The 20,960-nt window shown below is 48.4% G+C and overlaps 8 protein-coding genes across 8 annotated transcripts; 3 read left to right on the forward strand and 5 right to left on the reverse strand.

The window, feature by feature from the left end:
- Positions 1–306: 306 nt before the first annotated feature.
- On the forward strand, positions 307–808 carry TRV_00798 (FKBP-type peptidyl-prolyl isomerase, putative; the record flags this gene model as incomplete). The annotated part of the gene is made up of 2 exons (XM_003024948.1): positions 307–563; positions 649–808. 2 exons carry the CDS (start codon positions 307–309, stop codon positions 806–808), a joined length of 417 nt encoding a protein of 138 aa, XP_003024994.1.
- A 388-nt stretch (positions 809–1,196) lies between these two features.
- On the reverse strand, positions 1,197–2,243 carry TRV_00799 (heme/steroid binding protein, putative; the record flags this gene model as incomplete). The annotated part of the gene is made up of 1 exon (XM_003024949.1): positions 1,197–2,243. One exon carries the CDS (start codon positions 2,241–2,243, stop codon positions 1,197–1,199), a length of 1,047 nt encoding a protein of 348 aa, XP_003024995.1.
- A 298-nt stretch (positions 2,244–2,541) lies between these two features.
- On the reverse strand, positions 2,542–3,732 carry TRV_00800 (uncharacterized protein; the record flags this gene model as incomplete). Its single annotated transcript, XM_003024950.1, has 1 exon — positions 2,542–3,732. The coding sequence occupies one exon, from the start codon at positions 3,730–3,732 to the stop codon at positions 2,542–2,544; it is 1,191 nt and encodes a 396-aa protein (XP_003024996.1).
- Positions 3,733–6,022: 2,290 nt separating this feature from the next.
- On the reverse strand, positions 6,023–7,126 carry TRV_00801 (uncharacterized protein; the record flags this gene model as incomplete). The annotated part of the gene is made up of 1 exon (XM_003024951.1): positions 6,023–7,126. One exon carries the CDS (start codon positions 7,124–7,126, stop codon positions 6,023–6,025), a length of 1,104 nt encoding a protein of 367 aa, XP_003024997.1.
- A 1,167-nt stretch (positions 7,127–8,293) lies between these two features.
- On the reverse strand, positions 8,294–9,419 carry TRV_00802 (mitochondrial import receptor subunit (Tom37), putative; the record flags this gene model as incomplete). Its single annotated transcript, XM_003024952.1, has 3 exons — positions 8,294–8,439; positions 8,519–9,312; positions 9,388–9,419. The coding sequence occupies 3 exons, from the start codon at positions 9,417–9,419 to the stop codon at positions 8,294–8,296; spliced, it is 972 nt and encodes a 323-aa protein (XP_003024998.1).
- Positions 9,420–9,798: 379 nt separating this feature from the next.
- Positions 9,799–9,963, forward strand: TRV_00803 (uncharacterized protein; the record flags this gene model as incomplete). Its single annotated transcript, XM_003024953.1, has 1 exon — positions 9,799–9,963. One exon carries the CDS (start codon positions 9,799–9,801, stop codon positions 9,961–9,963), a length of 165 nt encoding a protein of 54 aa, XP_003024999.1.
- A 7,652-nt stretch (positions 9,964–17,615) lies between these two features.
- Positions 17,616–18,282, forward strand: TRV_00804 (uncharacterized protein; the record flags this gene model as incomplete). Its single annotated transcript, XM_003024954.1, has 2 exons — positions 17,616–17,686; positions 17,859–18,282. 2 exons carry the CDS (start codon positions 17,616–17,618, stop codon positions 18,280–18,282), a joined length of 495 nt encoding a protein of 164 aa, XP_003025000.1.
- A 922-nt stretch (positions 18,283–19,204) lies between these two features.
- Positions 19,205–20,157, reverse strand: TRV_00805 (uncharacterized protein; the record flags this gene model as incomplete). The annotated part of the gene is made up of 3 exons (XM_003024955.1): positions 19,205–19,602; positions 19,725–19,984; positions 20,042–20,157. 3 exons carry the CDS (start codon positions 20,155–20,157, stop codon positions 19,205–19,207), a joined length of 774 nt encoding a protein of 257 aa, XP_003025001.1.
- Positions 20,158–20,960: the final 803 nt, after the last annotated feature.

Raw genomic sequence — 20,960 nt, forward strand, 5'->3', positions numbered from 1 at the left:
GAAAGCAAGCGCGTCATATGTACCTATAAGCCATGATGTAACTATACCTAGCGCTTAATACGAGTCAATCATCAACTTACGCTGTTATTCTGTGCATGGCCACCTCGAGGAGCAGTGGTATTCCGTAGGTAGTCGTTGTTTTAGGAGGTTGCCTCAACTCAAGGTGGTGGAGGGTGAGGCTCGGATTAGATAACTAATTAACTAACCTCGCACTTTAAACTCCGACGCAAGCCCGCCTCTCCTCGCTCCCCACCTCAGTCGAGCACTTCTTCTCTCCCATCCTCCGTCTTTCTTCCTCCATCAAACATGCGCCTTGCATCCATCCTGACCGTCCTGACTGCTGCCATCACCATGTCTGCTGCAACCAACCCCACTACCACCCCCGACGGCCTCGTCATCGAGACCATCAAGACCGTCGAGAGTGACCGCCGCAGTGTCAATGGCGACCAAGTCAAGGTGCATTACCGTGGTACCTTGCAATCCAACGGCCAGAAGTTCGATGCTAGTTACGATCGCGGTGAGCCATTGGTCTTCACCCTCGGCAGTGGCATGGTTATCAAGGGGTGAGTCTCCCCAGCGTCGTCGTTGTTGTTGATAATTTGCCTGTTGACCCCTCATCCTCGTACTGACTTGCTTTTCGTGTCATAGCTGGGAACAAGGGCTTCTTGGAATGGCCATCGGCGAGAAGCGAAAGCTCACCATCCCACCAAATCTCGCCTACGGAGACAGAGGAATTGGTCCCATCCCCGGCGGTGCCACCTTGATCTTTGAGACCGAGTTGGTGGAAATCTCCAAGAGCGAGCTCTAAAACAATCGACCCAATGCACCACGGATATATAACGCCTATGCCTGTCACAGCCTCTGGATTACCTTATTTTGGGTTGCAGAGCTCGGACTCAGAACCGGATAGACAGTGCTATGGCTGCCTCTGTTTAGATCCGGTATACCCCAGCATTGCAATGAGTTCGTACCCATAGCTATGTCTATATGAAATATGATCTAAACTACGGAGACAAATGGTTGAAATAAGTGTAGGAGAGGAACTCCCGTAGGAATTACGTAAATTTTATATGCAAGTCATCTTAGATGGCACCATTAATGTAGAATGTGTTAAGTATACCGATTGTCTAGACTGGGTATCATGCTTCATTATTTACATCTAACAATGAAAATTTTACAACCAAGTAGACAATTACTCAGTCCATCTCATCGAGTTTTCCATCCTGTCGGTCACCAGGAATATGCTCAGCAACCAATATTCCAACCATGCACTCAGCCAACATCCCATCCCAGTTCACCCACGGATGGATCTCAGCAAACAGTTTTTCCGAGTCCTTGCCAGCACCACGAAGCAGCTCTCCTTTCCCACCAGGGTGAAACGGTGCAAATGGAGTAATATTATACACTTTCCCTTGGTACGACGTCCATGCATCTGTCCCCTTACGCCCATTATGCTGTTTTAACATTGACGGTGTAACCCTGATCAATGTAGGCGGTAGGTCTGCGCCTCGAAGATTGTTACGCGGATTAGACGTTAGAGCAGCCCAGTCAAGCGGAGAGTGGCCTGGTTCTAAGATGACGGGCCGAGATGATCGTTTTGGTTTTCCCGGGAGAGGAAGGACGGGGAGCGTGCTCGTGGTAGGACGTGATCCTGGTGGGACGCGGAGGGAGGCTGCGGCTGATGGCGGAGGGCGTAGAGGTGCCCTTAAGGAAGAGGAAGGTCGAGGAGCGGGCGGAGGCGGCGGAGGCATCAACGACGTGCTTGCTGGTGCAGGTGGGTGTTGTTCCGGTGCTTTGACGGCTGGAGCAGGAGGCTGAAGTGTCATCGTCGGAGGCGGTGGAGCCATAACAGAAGGAGTACTATTCAGCTTCGGTGAAGCACCAGGGCTTGCTCCTGAGACGGAGGATGGTTCTACGGCATCCTTCTTCTCTCCGGAGATAGCTTGAGGCTCGTCGAGAGTTACAGGTGGGATGACAGATGCTGGTATCGTAGGCTTTGCCTTTGGTGTCGATTCCCCATCCTGGTCGTCCTCACTAGGTGCCGCACCAGAGGGAGTAATATCATTCTGTCTAGCAGAAGGGAGTTCAATCGAATCTGGGCCTGGGTTGGGCTCATCCGAGTGAGTCCTCCGTCCTGTCAAAAAGCTCCATGGAGAGAGCAGAAATGACCACGACGTTGGTGGGTGTTTGTAGAGAATATAGGATATAGAGGCGATTAGAGCCCCTATTCCCACCCACCCCATGCCAACGCTGCGCCAACCGAGTTACCACCGTCAAGATAATCTGAACCTGAGTCCGTTAATATCATGCTATCCAAGGGCAGAAGAGGCTCACTTCGAACAAACATGATCAGATAAGATGTGCACGTGATAGTTACCCGGACCTCGGGTGGAACTTTTTAGAAGCTAAGACAAAATGAGAATAATGTAGTTAAAAATAAATAATTATTTTATTATATTAGGGGGGTAGCTGGAGTGGAGGATTGAGACCAATTTGATATATTATACACGAGAGATCCAGGAGTCTTCCTTCCTATCACGCTCATTTGAACAGGCGCCCTTCCATAATATCCGAAACAGCGGTATACATTGCATCTGCTGCTGGTGCTGTTCCTTCCTCAGCGATATAATTCCCAGTATTCGCAAAAGCAGTGATTATCTCCCCAGTCGGCCCACGTTTGGGAGCGATAAATACCAAGGCATGATTCAACCTGTTGGACCCCTCATGCCCCAAAGATGGCCCATTAGCCCATGGAGTCGTGGTATCATTGGCATAGATCCAGCCCCCGGGTGTATACAACACTCCATCCGTGGATGGATAAGGTGTATGCAACATCTTAAAGGTTTCCTTACTTATCCCAAGTTTTGTGCGTCCACCGCTGAATCCATCAATATGCATTTTAGCAAAGTTCACATATGATTTGATATCACAGTGGACTGTGCCCGCAGGGCCAAGGGCAGGTGGGTTATCTCGTCTAACCAAAGGACCGCCCACAGGTTCAGGATTAGAGGAAGAATTATAGAAATAATGGCCCCAGGGGTTATCGATGGATGTCTCTGAGGATTGATGGGGGGTCCCAAACCCACACTTCATCCCGAGAGGGTTGAAAAGTTCAGTTGTGATGATCTGCTCCCAGGATGCGCCATTTTCGACTCCCAAGAAATTTTCGACGATCCGGCCGAGAATCACATAGTTGGTGTTATCGTATACGTATTGACCCTTGGTAGTCCCTGGTTCCTTGCTGAGCGTATGATTTATCATTGCTTTCCGGCCTTCAACAGGGTCAAGGTTGTAGAGGCCAAGATAGAAGTCGGGGTCCTTTGAGTAGTCGTCCAAAATGCCTGATCTGTGCGCCCCAAGCATGCCAATGGTTGTATTCCGGTGATCATCATGCATCATATTGGTAAAATCAGGCAGCACCTCCGGGAGAGTGGTGGTCCAGTTAATCAGTCCTCTGTCGACCATCATTCCGATAAGTGTGCCAGTCATTGCCTTTGTAATGGACCCTAGATGGAACTTGTCGGTACGTTTGATGGGAACAGGCTCTGTGTTCTTGCGTCGCCCGGTAACCTCGTACTGTAAATACCCATTTTTAAACAGCCCAACAGCGAAGCCGGGGAGTCTGAAGTCAGCCCTTATCTTTTCTACTGCTCGAGAATTCGGGCCACCGCAGATGGACAAGGTAGGGTTGAGCAATAACAACGCGGTTACTGCGTGGAGTGATTTTACCATCTTAGATGGAATCGGTCACGGAGTTAGCTAATTCTGGCAAGGGTATATTGATGTGTTTTGAGATATTGAAGAGATCATTAGAGAGGGGGGTGGAGGAGCTCAATTTATGCCTTCCATCTGCACGGTACAAATGCTTCATACGAATGACTCAGGTTTGGTCAAATCAAGCATGAAGGATTCGCCAACCCTTGAATGACAATATGGTTCCCGAATATATCGGTGATCTCGGCCAGGTGGTTACGCATTCTATCTGTCAGAAAGAACCTCAACGCTCAGCTTCACTTCCTCTACCTTGTAGAGACAGGGCGTGATGTATGTCAACAGAGTTAGGGCCTGCCTTGGCTTTGGTATATGACAACAGGATGAAGGTATGCTCGGAAAGGTCAAGCTAGGGTAACTAGTTATTATTGTCTGTTGATGCACCACGGGGCACTCGGTGCAGCTTGCATAATATTGGTGCTGCCAGCTGAAGCTCTTCCCCCTTGGCAGCCTTGACGATTGTGACTTTGCATGAAGTAGAGTACGAGGGACTCTGTACATGATATTCACACATTTGCTCGTATTTTTTCCGTTCCTAGGTCGTGAAGAGCACTTTCAGCTTGTCGGTGGGAGCTTCACAGAGTCAAACAGAAGAACTTGATGGCCACAAGCCAATCAAAGAATCGGAAAGCTCGTGTCTATTTTTGGAGATGCCGGCTCCTGACTCTTCCATAGCTCCGTATCAATTATCAAACTACGAGTCCAAAGAATGTCTTCATGGCTCTTTGATGCTTCCACCGTCAAAGCCCGTAATTTGATAAACCGACGTGCAACACCTCTGGATTTTCATACGACGCTGCACTATAACAACAAAGGTGACCGTTGTTATGCAGGATATCAATATCACAAAGCGAGAGCATCAGCGCAGTTATCTTGCTTCATAATTTGGCAGATGGGATCCCATATACCTCTCAGGAAGGCTCCCGAAGCCTCCAGTTGCACTCCATGTACGGAGTACCCCAACCACCAACCGGATATCCATAGCTACCCCAAGGTGCAGGCCAGCGTTTACTGCAGTTAACTAATTGAATTAGTTAGCGCAACAGTCGATACTTCAAGAACGGGAACCGCTACACAATACCACGCATTAGTTACCAGGCCTAGTGAACAACAATCTTCTAGCTTGAGGCCTGAAACATAGACATAAAACATCGCAAACATGCCTTGCAGGGTGATGTGACCGCCCAAACTGGGGCTACGCCTGAGATGAGAAGAACTAAAAGTCCACAGCGTCCCACATGATTGATTCCCCATGGGGGATCTTCATCCAAAGATGCACACGGACCGCCGCTTAAAAGTTAAGATGATATAGACGTAACGAAGAAGACAGTTATTCACCATATACAACATGCGAACATGCGGACGTTGAAGGGTCCTGTGTTCGGGTAACTAATCGCTTCCCCCCCCCTTGCATTGAAGACACGCGATCGACCGGCTTGGAGATATATATCAAGGCACCAAAGTCCTCAGCGTGTAACATCAAGTAAATAAAATACCTCGCAGTCCACGGTTCTAACATAGACACTACGCCACTAATTTCCCAATGCTAGCCAAGAAACTCCTTGTTGCGCGTCTCATCCCCGTTACCGCCATGGCTGACACTTGAATGTCGTTAGTTGTTACTCTTGGCCAGCGTACAGGGAACTACCAGCAGCAGGAAGTGCGGATACAAGCACCACCACACCCCCCCGCAAATCGTTGAAGATCTACCGGCCCCTTGAAGCAGTGCTTCATTAGCTGCAGCAAGAAACTGGGCGAAATCGAAAATATTTAGCTGCAGCTGCGGTCTGTTAGAGCCGGGCGTCGAATGCACTACAGGGAATGAGGGGGGCTTGGTGAGACGCAACGGCGACAGAAATGAGGAGATTTGGTTATGGGCTGATGTATACGTGTGATGTGAAGGAAAAGTACAGCGATTGTCCATGTTCAAGCAGAATTCGATTTGTTAATTGTAATTAACTAACCGGTCCCCCCTGTCCAAGGTATCAGAGAGCAAACGGCATGCTATATCGGCAGGACACCATCACCATCCACGTTCTTCCTTGTAAATGTTCATTGGTGTCGTCAATACATCTGGTAACAAGAAAACTCACAAAACTCCAGTCCGTAGTACTTTTCAATAAAATCGACTGTACAAAATATAACAGGTAACCCTTTCTTTTAACCGTGATTAAAATGCAGGAGAGGGGGAATAAAGAACAAAAAAAGAAAAAATATCAAACAAGAAGGTCATCATGAAAAGGTGTCACCCCTAAGCCCATTTTCCGAGTAGCGCCATCAGCAAGGCTCCAAGACACAACAGGCCGAAAGCAGACAAGACAGTTCGGATGGGTGCCCGCCGCATGGATGTGCTGAACATAAATTCGTGGGCCATCAGCTCGACTAGTGACGTGTACACGAGAATGCCGGCCGAGATAGAATCGAATATACCGTTGACAATGAGTGTTGTGCGGCCCTCCGGAGGGTAGGAATTGCGCACACCCAGGCCAATGGCGATGGCAATGGGTGTCGATAGGCCAAAGGCGATCGCCAGGAGGTAAGGGGTGTGTCTCTTTGAGTTGGGCCATGGGATAGTGGCGAGCCGAGAACCAAGGCCGAGACCCTCGAAGGTCTGGTGGAAAGAAAGCACAATAAATAGTGTTTTGAACTCTTTTCCAGCAACGGCAAGGGTGAGTCCTATGAAAATTGAGTGGAAGATGATGCCGAATTCCAGGATGAAGACAGAAGTTAGCTGTGCGCTGTAATCTTCTAGTAACGCCATATGAGAGGCCTCGACAACATCAGAGCCGCCGTCCGATGGGTGATCCTGGGAGTGTCCAAGGTGATCGTGGTCATGGCTGTGGTTGTCTGAGCCATTAGCCGACTTAGGCTCGGCAGTGACAACGCCTGTTTCAACCTGGCGTTCCGGTTTCGGGTGGTCATGGTCATGGCCGAAACGTGCATATCGAATGACCATCAGCTCAACAAAGAAGAGGACGATGATGGTCATGAGCATGATGCCTTCGACCCAGGGGTATTCTTTGATGGGGCCTGTTAAGCAAGGATGGGAGAGTGCTTCGTGTGCAGGAGCCATAAGGTGGATGAAGGACGTCGCAATGATGACACCAGAGCCAAAGAATTTGGCGACGAAGAACACCCATGGAGGAACCTTGGATTTTGAGGGTGAATTGGGGTCGCGCCTAGCAAAGACGGGTAGAATAGCACCAGCCGAGGAGCCAACAAGCATGATGAAAATTGCAACAATGCGCAGATTGAGCTGGCCATTGTAGTCGTTGCCGTTGTTGCAGGCTACAAAGGTGGCATCCTCTTCGCCACCATGCCTCTTCGAGAGAGTAGCAGCTACTAATTGGTCCATGATGTTATATTATCCGCTGAAGGAGTTGGGGACAAGTAGAAGTTGGTGTTGTGCTCTGAGGGGGGAAGGGGTAAAACTATTGAACTGCTCGGATCAAATGAGGCGGGTGAGAAAGGAGGTGATTTATATGTCCAACGGCCAGCTGGGAGCCAAACAAAAAGGAAAGTTGGCCCTCCAACACAACCGGCCCAAAATCAATGAGACTTGAATTAAACGAGAATTCGTTCGATGGAGGGCAGAGGCCGGAAAAAGAAAAGGCAGGGTCGACGATATTGAGGGACTCGTGGCACTTGCACTTGAACAAGGTTGACTGCAGGTATGGTATATTTCCGGACGGCTCAGAAAGCAACCAATTGAGGGTATGTGCTCGCAAGGCCGGCACACTCAAAAGTGTATATATAGCTTCCGGTAGCCAGTCGGGGAGGGCGAGGGCGTTGCGGAGTGGGCGTGAGGCTGGAATTAGTGTCGACTTTCCTGAGGGAGGGTGGGAGGGAGGAGAATGCTCGAGGGGAATTGTCCGTTGTATATCAGATATATCTCTGCATTCTCATGCTGCCACCGTGCATGTACTGGCCCCGTGTGCGTGTATCAGTGTATCCTGCACCCGTCACCAGGCCTCTCACTCTGCTCTTTTGTTCTGCGATTCGACTGCCGCGTGTCAAGGTGAGGGCGCTCCGTACTGGTCGTCCCTCTTCGTGATCAAGAGAGTCCCAACCAGCAGAAAACGAGAAGCAGAAGCAAAAAGAAAGCCATGCATGAGGACCTTGAGAGCAAGGATGACCGAATACCGGCTGAGTAATCCTCACGTGTCGAATCACGGGACGCGGCAAGACAGGAGCGGCTTGGAAGCCTTGGCCACAGCGATCGAGCGGAAGCGACATTGGCTGTATTAAACAGGGAGACAAAAAGGGTCCAGTAGGAAAAAGCACCGGGAAACAGCCAGCGTCAAAGGAGGGGAGGAGTGAGTTTTTGGTAAGGAGATGCATGATAATATACCGCAGATAAGTGCAGCGCAGAGGCAGAGAGAGGAGTAGCCCGTTGGATGATCCGTGATGAAACAGCGTGGATACCCACACACAAGACGAACGGTACGGAGTAGGAGAGGCAGATAAAGAACAGGTTGAAGCTCAAAGAGCGAATAAGGGCAGGAGGTAGAGGACTGGTTTATTAATGGAGCCCGAGCATCTCGCCAGCTTCTGCAAATGACGAGCTTGGGGTCGCTACTGCTGTTTCTTGACCAGCAGCTTCGGGACCAGCTCCGTTTCCGTCCTGTTGCTGTGCGCTGTCAGAAAACTGCAGCTGGAAGGCCATCCCTGCGACGAGAATACCAGGCAAACATCCCAATCCCAGCTACCACCGTCAAAGCTGATGTTATAGCTTCCCGTCGCCTACCCTGGGCGACTAACTCCATAATTTTTTGCTCCCGTTCAGCAGAAACGTTTTCGCTCAGCTGTTGAATGCGCCTGCTGGCCCGTATGTCTCTCACGATTGGGATGGCATCTGCAAGAGACTCTGCAATACTAAGACCGATCCCTGCTATACTTGCTGGCTCAGATTCCTGCCACGGCAGTGTTGTTGCAGTCCGACCAGTATCGACTGATTCAACCTTTCCGCCGTAGCATTTCAATTGGAGCTTCTCAAAATACCTCACCAGTTGCGGCGAATATTTATGCACGCCTTCTCGAAGCCATGGTGACGGCGTCTCTGGAAAAATCGCCAGTGACAGGTATCCCAGTGCCACACAATCTAGACTACACGGCATATCATCATTCAATAGGTATCCTTTCCCGTCCAGTAGCTCTTCCAGTGGGTTCACGAATTCTTCTGTTAATCCATCTAGTCGGATGCGACTTTGCTGCGACGATTTACTTAGGAGCCCACTTATCGTTTCTTGGGATTTTGTAGCAAGACTCTTTGGTATCTGACCTGATGCAGATAGCGTCTGTCGTCCATCTTGTTGCTCCTTTTGCCTCTCTTCTGTTGCATCTAGGTCAAGGTGCGATAGTCCAAGGTGTTCTGTGCGAGCCTTTGCCCTTGATCGTAGTCGAGGCGGCAGTATCCACTGGTTCGGCCATTGCAGAAGGGATCCATATGCAGGTGAAGTAATTGCATAGTAGTTTTCACTCGAAACGTACAGCGAAAGGTCAACTAACGGTTGTCCATAGCATTCAATAAAACTCGAGAAGCTGTATTATCGCTGCATTAGCCCTCAATTCTTGAAAAGCTTCAGTGTTCTCCAGTGTTATGTGGACAAGACTCACGCGATGCAGTCAGCCGTTTCCCGTTCATCCATCCACCTGTTGAGATCCCATTCTCCCCCAGAAGATTGTTTCAAGAAATCAACAATGTTGCGAAATCGACTGATCCATCGTGAGCCTGTCCAAAGCGCAGGTAGTTCATCTATCAAAAAAGGTTAAGTTAACCAGACAAACACTCCCGGGGCGTCCAAGCAAGAGATATAAAAGACAAAAGTTTCGTTGAAGTATTTCGGGTGAGAAGAAATCTTACGCGTTGGTACTCTTCCAGGATCGCTGTCTGCAACCAACACCCATTTGTCTGATCCACCATTATTCGGACCGATAGCAAGAGAGAAATATGCAATGGTGGCCAGGCATTGGGGATCAATCGAAGGTAGGCCAAACGCCGGACCCCAGACGTGTAACTCCAGAACCATGATTAATAATAGTACAGTTGAGAAAGAAGAAAGTATCCAGAAACCCAGCAGTCAGGATGAAGAAAGGAAACTGACGATAAAGGAGAAGAAAAGCTCCTTGACTGCGGCGTCTTTGGCGTTTGACGTTGACGTTGACGTTGACGTTGGCCTCACGCTCAGCTAGGTCCAGCGGCGAATTCAGGCAGGACCATTTTTTTTCCGTCTTTGGAATAACGCCGAAGCTCTGGTCACGTGTCAGGATGATCTGCCATTGACGGGACGACCCATGGATCGCTTCTTCTTAGGACGGGTAGTGAACCATATGCGATGGACGGACGGGCGCTTGACACTTCCGTCAACAACAAAGCGAAAAACCTTTTACCCATAAGTCGCTTCACTGTTCGATACCACGCAGTACTCAGGATGTGCAACCATTTTGTTGCCGGTGAAGTTAGAGCTGTTTGAAACAGCCTACTGTGCTCTCCGCATAACCGTTGATTCACTCCATTCACCCCTTTCATCTAAGTTACTGTGTCAGGAGTGTTTCTACTCCCTTCGCAGAAACGGAAAGTTTTTTGGCATCGAGATTTCGAGTTGCCTCAATCCCATTCCCAGACGCTAGCAGGGAAAGCCGACGCTGCAGCATACCTGAGCACTCCTAGCTATCTACATATTTACAAAAATAAAAAGGTAGAGGAAGGGGGGAGAGGTCATGCAAAGGGGAAACTTTTGCGCTTCGGCTCTCATCATTCATGCATATATATATCAGGTCCAGCCGCTGCCAGCCGTGAAGTTCTCGTACTCTGATGCGAGATCTGACTTAATAGCCATGTGCTATAGCTTCCTACGGAGTCTTGGTATGCATATGTACTTAGAAACGACTGATGTTTTTGCAATTTCTGCTTTGATATTGCTCCTTATAGTCAAAGATAAGGAATGTCCAGGTGACATGTCTTTGAGAGCCCTTGAATAACGAGAAAAAAGAGAAAAGAAGAAAAGAAAAGACCTCTCGCAGGATTGGATACGAGAGTAGGATCACGAATACGCTCGGGGAACCTAACACGACGGCTGGCTTCAACTTCTATTTTATGACTTCCCCCGCAGTTTCATCCTACTTATGCTTCTCGTGCCGTGCTGTCGGGGCTGAGATGTTGTACTGCGAGGGAACTGATCCCAACAGTCTGTCACCCAGATAACGAGGTGATGAGGCTGATTGGTACGGCGACGTACATGCCTGTCCAGCGAGGTACTGCACAGCTGTCATCCAAGCTCAATATGCTCCCAAGCACGCTATCTTCTTTCGATTGGCTATGTGACCGACATAGCTGGCCGCGCAATCTGCATGGTAGAGCAAGGCTACACGCATGAACCAAGTGGTAGCTAGGTAACATCGCCGACAAAGTACCACCACTTGTAGATACTTGCTAACGAGCGACGTGTGATCGGGCTGCGACATTTATCGAGCATGGGGATCGGATATAACTCGCTTTACATGGTCCATGTAAAGACATGTTGACGAGATGTCGCCATGGGCGATGTGCTCCTAGACAACTACAGGGTAGTAAACCTGCAGTTATTTGACCGCCCGGACAAATAGACTGATTTAGTAGTTGAAAGAGAGAGGCGAGAGACACCAAGGCTGCATTGGCTCCCTCGGTGATTATAGATAACCGCCGTCGCCAAATTAAGATACCTGGCCGTCCTGTCTGTTTATGTGCGGGCGCTTGAGGATGGCACGGGCCGCGTGCCCGGCCTTTTCTCCTGCAAGTCATGAGGACCCCGGATGAATTGCAGAGCTGCCAAATTGAAAAAAAAGGGAGAGGTATGGCATGACATATACAAATACCCCAGCAGGATTTGGCGTTGGGCATGCAAGGATGCCTGACTGTGCATATATTGCCTAGAAGACGGGTTATCAAGGCCAAAAACAACATGGGGATACCGAATATCGACTATAAAATCTTGGCGATGAGGTCTTTCTAGGCAATATAGGCGATATCTTCACCTCTGGGAATCGAAGAATTTGGGTTGTCATTGGTGCCTGGTCGAGTAGTAGGAACTTGGCGATAGAAGGACTGACAAGATTATTAGGTAGGAAACCTATATCCAACGTGCAACAATAATGGAGAACAGCTGGGATTTCGTTGGACCGACTGTACGTGTCGGCAAAGAATTGCCCAACAGATACCGATGTTGTTGGGTGATGATATAGAGGCACCAGGGGTGGATTTGTTCACCAACCAACTGATGAAGGACTCCAGCCTGAATCACATAGATTCAAGTGCCATAACTGGACGCCATGAAGGTCTATTGCCATAAGGTAATGAGAAGGAATCACCTTATCCCAACTCATAAAACCCCTCATCCTCACCTCAACCAGGTGTGATCACCAAGAATAGCCTTGATTCTGGTTCTTGGCTTATCGGGGAACGGGGGGATCAAGAGACAAAATCTTGATGCCTAAGTCGCAGCATCGGGAACTGAAGGACGTTCGATATGCTCAACGGGAAATAGCAGCGAGGATCTTCATCCGTGCGTCTCGTCCCCGGGTTCCTGAACCCAAACTCAGATGGAGTGGGAATAAGGAGAAGGAGAAGCAAAAAAAGGAGAGGATGCTGTGGGATTGTCAGGCCAAGCCCGGATGGCCGGCTCAATTCTGGGCGTGTGCTGGCTGGCCCATGAAAAAGCGTTGGCGTGAGCATGTCCTCCCTTGAAGAGGGGCGTTTGCACCAACTCCAGGAAACTGCCTAACTAGTTAGTACTACCATAGTGGGCCGGGAGCCGATGTTTGATCCCGGCACACTGAATAGGCGGGCAAAATTGTGATCAAGCATGAGTTCAATGATTGGGTGTTTACATGTAGTTAATCCACCCGGAATGATTAACTACAGTCTCGTGATTCGTTGCATCAACTCGAAAATTCCCGATAAGTGAACCGCAAACTACGATTTTAAGTATGCACGGCGATCATAGGCTCCATAACATTCCTTGTTAATAAAAGGGAACCAGCTACCAGAAATATCGACGGGGACTTTTGCAGACTGGTATTTGAAATACTGGAGATATATCGAAAGTATTCAGGTATCCTGTTTTGAGGTGAGGGGCTGTTGTTTAGGAGGCAGAGCAGAGGCCACATTTTCTTTGATAGCCCAGGCGACTGAAACTGGTATATTCTTAGTATATAGACAGGGGCGCTACAGAAGGCATACTGTACGGAGCTCTCCGAAGCTCGCAAGGCCTGCTTCTCTCCTGATGAATCGATATCGCCCAGACCTTGCTAAGCACGCCACCTGCATGCTAAGACATGGCCTTTCCCAATACGGCTAAAGGGTGCTGTACGGTACCTGAGAATAAGTTATATTTTAGCTGTAAAATACCGTAACAGTCTCGTTTTTAGTTTAGCGTAGTTACCAGTCCCGCCCGGGTACAACCCTATTTTCAGCCTTAAAACATCGCCCAGACAGGAGAAGCTCGCACCAAGTACCAGCTGCCCCTCCATCCTCACCCGCCGCTCGACCTCACGCGGGCTATGGCATCTATTATATCTTGCATAGAGCTGATGTGAAGTTTACTTTATAGACTAATTATAAGCACCGGGAACGCCACTCTCAACACTTCGGACGTATGCGAAGTTCATATATTTGCGGTAATAATGTTAAACATGCCTTTTGCCGAAAGTAGATCATGTTCTTGGCCGGTTCTCGTCCCTTTGGTGCAATCATCCCAAACACTCGGCAAGCCTAGGCCACATATGACGCTAAGGAACTTCTTGCAACTTTTTAACAAGTTAATGGTTAAGCTCCTGAGGCGTATCTTGTTTCGAGCGTCCTTGGAGAAGCTAAAAAAGCATATTAGAACAACCGTGCCTTCGAGCCTATTCTTAGCCAAAAGCTGTAGGCTACCAACAGCATCGACGGGGCTACCTCTACGAAGAGACATGTGCGAGAGAGACAGCTCCAGATTGGACAAAGACGTGGGAACTGCTCGCACGATCGGGGAAAGGTGGCCAAGTGGAGGGGTTGGGGGAGGGGACTCTGGACGTCTGGCAGTTTGGAACAAGCAGCATTGATTTCCCCAAATATTGAGGGTAATAATAGAGGGAACGGCTATCGATGGTTTGCCAAGTGAGAACCTTCACAAGCCGATAGCTAACGGAAGTATGTACGGTTTCTATGCGACAGGTCACGCTCCATAGTGACGCCCAAACTAACCGTATGAGTGGTGGAACTCGATCAACACCAGCACGGAGAAGCGCGGGCAATCGGAATAACGGTCTAGAGGCAAGCTGGCTAGTTACAAATCGCATCTCATTAGCCGTGTTAAAATTAAACAGTAATTAGTTTAGCTATAACCTCGGAGAAATGGGACAAGAGAGCTAATGTCGGTCACCCGGGACCTTTTTCCCTCTCGTCGATCGAACACCATAGCTTGGTGCGGAGCAGGATCCTACAGGGCGACGCTCTCCGTCTGGGGTTCGCAGCCCTCCAGGAGGCAGCCGAGGCTGGGTGTCTGAGCTAGACTTGTTGCACATCCTTCTCTCCCAACTACGATCAACATACCCAAGGGGCAACCAAACATTTCCCGCCGGAAGCCGATTCGCTTCTAACAGCTACTTAGGTTCATTCACATACATAATATGAAACGAACCGGTGAGAAGACGAATTCAAGTAGAGGAGCTCACAGAGCATCTAGGATAACTTACTTGCGGACTGAGGTTGCTTTCACTTCCGGAAGGCGGAGATCTGGTCTGGCCAGAGTCCCGGGGAGTTCAGAGAGAGAAACCTTTTTTTTTTTTTTGCTTAACGGAAGAAAGCAAAATAAAAATAAGAAAAAGCTAAGAGATAATGCTTGCAGCGTAGCAAGCAGTAACTAGCTGCTTTGGCTGGCGGTTAGCGGACAGTTGCCGAGGATCGAGAATCATATCATTGATGAGGTTATAATGAATGGGATTATGCTGGGAAGCCGAGAAATTCGGCAGCATGGAGGGCATCAATCGACACGTTCCACTGCCAATCAGTGACAACACTTGATAGCTAACACGCCATTACACAGACACCGCGCCAAGATCTAGTCGGCGATGTATATGACGAAACAAACCCATCGTTGAGCCAGCATCATATAGCTGCTATGGAGTTCGTTCTTGGGAGGTGAATCCGGCAGCCCTTTTGTCAGGGCCAAGGCCAAGACGAAGATATGTCAGAGGTTCCCCTTGCACAAAAACACAAAAGAGCTCTTCTCATTGGCTGGCTGGTGGAGCATAAAGGTGGGCAAGAATAGACGAGGATTGGTGGAACATGTCTTACATAACCAGCACTGTGATTGGACGTTCCCTGCCGTCTCTTGCCTGGGTTCCCCCAGCCGCCTGCAGTCTCGCACGTTCGCAAGGCACGATTCGGCGTCTTCGCGCGAATTCGAGGCTGTTGTGAGGAATCTTGGGACTTGGGGACTTGGGACTCTTATCTGTGGATGATCCGTTGGTACGGAGATGTAGTTATAGGATTTGGACGGAAGCAAGGGAGATGGATGGTAGAACGTCTTAGTAACATTAGAACAATTGTGCTGTTTGTCCTAGATAATATGGCTGAGAAAAGAATAGAGAGAACCCATCTGTTCTAATACATGCTGCTTTTCATAGAGTACAGGTTAAGAAAAAAAATATGGTACAAGGGTAGAAAAACGAATAAAGCCGCCCAACACTCCGTAATTCGCTAGAAGATGCGAGTACGATAGGCCTCGTGTCAATAAAAGAGAAAAAAATATGGAAAAAATAAAAAATAAAGGGACAATATAAAAGGAAGTCCCCAAAGGAAAGCATAAAAGACGTAGTATCATCTGATATCAATAATCAACCATTTGCATCAACACCGGCAGCAGCAGCAGGGCGGATATGCACGTCGAACATGCAGGATGAGCCAGGATGGTCGATGCAGTCAGATGACTTCATGCATTCCAAATCAGCCAGTTAGCGGGTTATGCTGCATCGACTCGACCAGGGGCCCAACGGCTTGTTTGCGGTACAAAGAAGCGTACCCAAGAACACGACAAGCCAGACAAGAAAAAGAGACTTCCGGGACAAGAGTAGGGGTGGGATGTATGTGTGCGTTTTGTCAGGTAGATTAGATTCGGGCCGAGTCAATAGTTTCATGCATGGTTGAATGAATGAATCCATTACTATGCTATAACCCTATCTTCTTCTTCCCCTTTCCACCCCATACATCTTGACCTCAAAGCTCAAAAAACTGTGCCCTCCTTGTCCTCGCAGTTTTTTCCTTGTTCACGATCCTCCCAAAAACACCGAAAAGAGAAAGTCGTGGAAAGGAAAAGAAACAACCCATATCGATCATCCCATGAGTGACGCCGACAGCTCCCGCGGTCCACCTCTAAATTGCATGCATGAGGCCTTGTCCCGTCAAAAAGTGGGGAGGAACCAGCCTCGAGCTGCGCTGCTGCTGCTGCGAACTTGACAAATGAACAATGACATGGCATGGTTTTTTTTCTTTTCTTTTCTTTGCTCTCAGCCAGGTAAGTAAGCTTGAAGGAACATTCATTTGCGTTTTGAGCGATTTTGATCGTTGTCTCCCCTTTCTATGCGCGCGGCCCCTAGCCCCCCAACATGTAGAGGGATATAGGGAGTTGGTGCAAGAAAAAAGCTTGTCCGGGTAGTCATCAATTGCCGCAATGCAATGCGTGTCGTTTGCTTAGTGGTGGCTTTTTCTGTCGGGCGGGTACCGGCGAGGCAGATTTGAAAGGAGTCCCCATGGCAGCGCATGCGAAGACGTATGTGTAATGCAATATAGGTGGATCAGGACAGAAGGTTAAGATGGATATGGGCGATGAGCCTTGGTATAATTGTGAGGTATGATGATATACGTTTTGTTTTCCGAAAGAGTCAAGAGTAGGAAAAAAAAAAAAGAATAATTTTTGTGGGAAAAAAAATATACCAGGGATAATGCGATGCATGCAGGGAACAACATAACGAAGAGAGAAAAAGAAACCTAAGCAAGAAGAGGAGCTGAGGAAGAGAGTAGAAGCACCATATTATATAATTGTATTATGCCGAAAACAGGAAAAAGCAGAGAGAAGAGAGCAAAAGGAAAAGAAAAAAAAAAGATATGAAAAAGGAAAAAAAATAACAAGTCGATGCCATAGAAGGCAGGACGATGTATTATGGTCCAACATGGGGTATCTCTAGAGAAATGAATTGCTGATAATGGAAGACGTTAGGGCAGCCGGCTGCCGGGGTAGGTAGGATCGGTAATCTCGATGCACCCATGATGATGATAATGATGATAATGATGATAGTTGTAGATGAGAAAGGTCGCCATGCATTATTTCGAAGTTGTCGAAGTAAAAAGAAAAGTCGATGATTAGGACCATGAGATGGAAGAGGGTGGTGATTGTCTCGTTATGGTGTTTGTGTCTTGTTGTCGTCGTTAAAAGTCTTGATGATGGTCTGGCTGGTTCGTGACGTTTTTTTTTTTTTTTTTTCATTTTTTCACTTTGGGAGAGGCGGTAGAGGGCCCGTTGGTGGTGGTCCAGGGCATGGAGGGAACTGAGTAGCGTATCCGGCCATTGTGAAGGGTGGTGTTTGTTTTTTGGTAGCTCCTTGGGGAGGTCGTTATAGGAGTGTGCTTAGGCAGCAAGTAGGTTGATTTGTTTGATAGTGGTAGTTGTAGTGGTTGGTTGGTGGTATGGTAGGAGGTTATTAAGCGCAGATGTTGGTTTGTAGTTTGGATAGATAGACTTGTTGGCGGTGGTGGTGGCTGGTCTATATAAGATCGCTCTTTTGGATGATTGAATGAATGGACGAACTGATGAACGGTTAGGAGAGGCGGGATGGGCTGGGACGAGATGGACGGCCCTCTATATATATTCCACCGACTTGTAAAAAAAAGAGAGTTGAAGATGTAACTTCGTAATAGTCTGGTACATAGGGCTCAGATCCGCCCATCATGATAAATTAGGGGGCCACCAAAAGGTAGATGCAAAAAAAGAAACGAGAAAAAGCAAAAAAAAAAAACAGGAGAAAAAAGAAACACAAGAAAGAGGAAGTTGAAAAATAAAAAAGAAAAAAAAAAGAAAAAAAAAAAAGAAGGAAAGGAAAAGGGTAAAAGGAAAAAAAAAAAACAAGGGCCAGCGGGCTCCACCTGACAACCCAAGGGGTCCTGTTGGGGATAAGAGGAGGAGAGAGACCAAGAACGGAGACGGGGACGCAAGAGACGAGAACCGCAGGAAGGCCCCCAAAGATGAGTCAAAAAAAGAGGTGATTACATACAGGTCTGTCTGCCTGCCATGGAGGAAGTCTTCGGCAGTCCGGGATCCGCGACAAGAAGGACTGGGAAGACGGACAAGAATGAGCCAGAATCAGAGCCAGAGCCAGAGCCAGAGCATCATGATATCAGATCATATCACCAAGACGAAGGAGACTTTCTTCTTCTTCTTCTTCTCCTCTTCTTCTCTTCCTGCTTATCTCTTCTGGTTAGAAGACTTTTTTGCAAATTAAAAAAAAAGAAAAAAGAATTCTCCTTTCTTTTCTTCTTTTTTGCAATCTCGGCGACCGTTGCTTGCAGGCCGACTCCAGAGAGGCCAGAGGGGGGGGGGAGGGGAGTTAATGATACTTCCAAAAGGCCTGCATCAGAAAGGGCCTTGCTAGGAGAGTAGAGTTCCAGTTTAGTGCCCGCTCTGAACCACCAGCTTCAAACCAGCGAAAGAGGTTGATGAAACCCCTTGAAGCAGAAATGACAGACAAGACAGACAAGACAGGCAGACAGGCAGGCAGGCAGACAAGTTAAGGGAGGACTTGTAACCGGTTAACTGACTGGCTGTAACTCTCGGCCTGATCCCTCTAATATAAGCCAGCATCCTCATCGTCATCACCGTCATCGCCGACCACCCAAGACCCTGCTTGCTAAACCCGATATACGGGACGAGTACTAATACTAGTTGGCTCTGGACTATATCTATCACATGAGGCGCAGTTACTCTGATGTCATTTTGTTCCTGCGGTCGTGTAATAAGTCTATGTATTTTCGGTGTACAGTATACATCATTATACAAGGCGAGAAGGCGAGGGATGAGCCACCACCACCACCAGCACCACAGTAGTTAAGCATGTGCCGTGCCACAGTTCCCTTCCGTCTCATCTCGTTTCTGTCGCTCGCTCGCTTGTTCGTCCGTCGGCGAGGGCACGAAGTTCCGTCTGGTAAATGATGATGACGATGGATGGTGATTGATGATGCATCCTCCTGCCTACTCGAAGGACCGCCCATCCCCCATCCCCATCTGTAAGAGTATGTAAGTACTTATGTGCAAGCAGGGATGGGCAACGCACGTCTCGCTTCCCATGTGTGTGTGACTTTTTTTGTTTGTTTTTTTCCTTTTCGATGCTATGACATGAAGCATCCAAGTGGCACATACGGGAGTCCTTAACGAGAGAGAGAGGCAGAGAGAGTAAAGGTAGAAGGCGAAGAAGACAACGACAACAAGAAACAAACATCTTGATCACGGCGTCTTCTTTTCTTTTCCCTCGTTCCCCATCGCATATTCCTGACAGGGTTAATACGCCTGTAGCCTCCATGTGAGTAAGCAGTTAGTGAGCTGGCCATCATAGCCGACGCGAAGAAGAAGAAACCATCAAGGAACAAACAGGTGACTCTTGAAGTTAAGAAGATGATATCGACGACGACGACGACGACGACGACGACGGTGAACGAGCAGGGAGAAACAAGGAAGCCGAGATGACATAACAAGTTGCAGCTCTCCAGCCCATCAAACCAAGCAAGGCGATCCTCCCTTCTCCGTCCTCCTGTTCCTGTTCCTGTTCCTGTTCGCTCTCGTTGCTTTTTTGCCCCTGCCGCCCTCGACTAGCGTTTCATGCAGGGGTTGAGCAGCAGCAGCAGAAGCAGAAGCAGAGGCAGAGCGCAAGATGGGACAGGACTCGCTTACTTTTTTTTTTTTTTTTTTTTTTTTTTTTTGCAAAAAAAGCTAATTGCGGGACCATGGGAGAAGAAGAGACGAAGACGAAGAAGTCGAGGAAGAGGCAGAAGAACGACAAACAGACGAGTTTCATGTCTGCCTCTCCCTTCGATGCAGGTAAGCATAACCGCTCTCTCGGGAAAGGAAGACGAGGGACGATGAGAAGAGACATAGACATAGACATATAGACAGACGGAGAGAGAGGGAGAGAGAGAACTTGATGCACTGGCCTGACGCGCGCGGGCGGGCGCAACGCTCTTCGACGTCATGGGCTTCTTTTTCTATACCCGTATAGACGACGGCTGTCAAAGATAGGTAATTGATAGTCGTCTTCGTCTTTCCCCTCAGCCAGAGAGACAGAGACGGAGAGACAAGAGAGGGAGAGAGGGAGAGCACAGGTCATAATGATAATATCATAAGGTTATTATTCCTTTTGCCTTTCCCCGTCGTCTAAGCCTAAGCAAGATTGAAGGAATAGGCGAAATACTACGCAACTTCCAGGCCTGCCTCTTTCTGCTGCATCCCTCCGTCCATCCATCCGCCGGCTGCCTTTCCTCGATTCCTCAAGAAAGGCCAGCCAGGCTTGGAGAAAAAAGTCAAGAGCCAGCAGACGCGCCTGGCCAGTCCAGTCTTATCTCGCCGGGAGCCGCATTCGATGTAACTGACTGATAAGGAGGTCGCCAGCAAGTTATACAGAGTAGCTCTGTGGGCGGCGCATCATGCACACTTTGCAGTCGTCCCATACTGTCTATAGCTAGCTAGCTTGCGGGCTCCATCCGCAGGCGCCGACTACTATGGAGCAGCCTTGCTGGATGATGGCCTGTCTCGCTTTCTCGAAGCTCGCCGACGTGAGGTTAAGTTATTTTAATATCATGTCTCACTACGTTTCTCGCTTAGTATCCCAGACTGGATATGTCTTCCCTCCCAGTTGGCAGAGAGGCAATAATAAGAACCTACTTAAGTACCTAATGTATATATGCTTATCGGGATCGGAAGTGAACATCCCTGGTCCAATTGCTATCTTGACCAAGGTATATCGCACCTCTTCCCCGTGCTTAGTTTTACCCGACTAACTCCCACCTTGCATCCCAGATGATATCATCTCCCGCCCTGTACATACTCAGAGCTCCAACAGGGCAAAAAAGAACGACGAGTTGAGTAACGACATTATTATTATTATTACTATCACCTTATCATATTAATATT

The sequence above is a fragment of the Trichophyton verrucosum genome, assembly GCF_000151505.1.
Source record: "Trichophyton verrucosum HKI 0517 chromosome Unknown contig00082_1.f1.exp, whole genome shotgun sequence".
Taxonomy (NCBI): domain Eukaryota; kingdom Fungi; phylum Ascomycota; class Eurotiomycetes; order Onygenales; family Arthrodermataceae; genus Trichophyton; species Trichophyton verrucosum.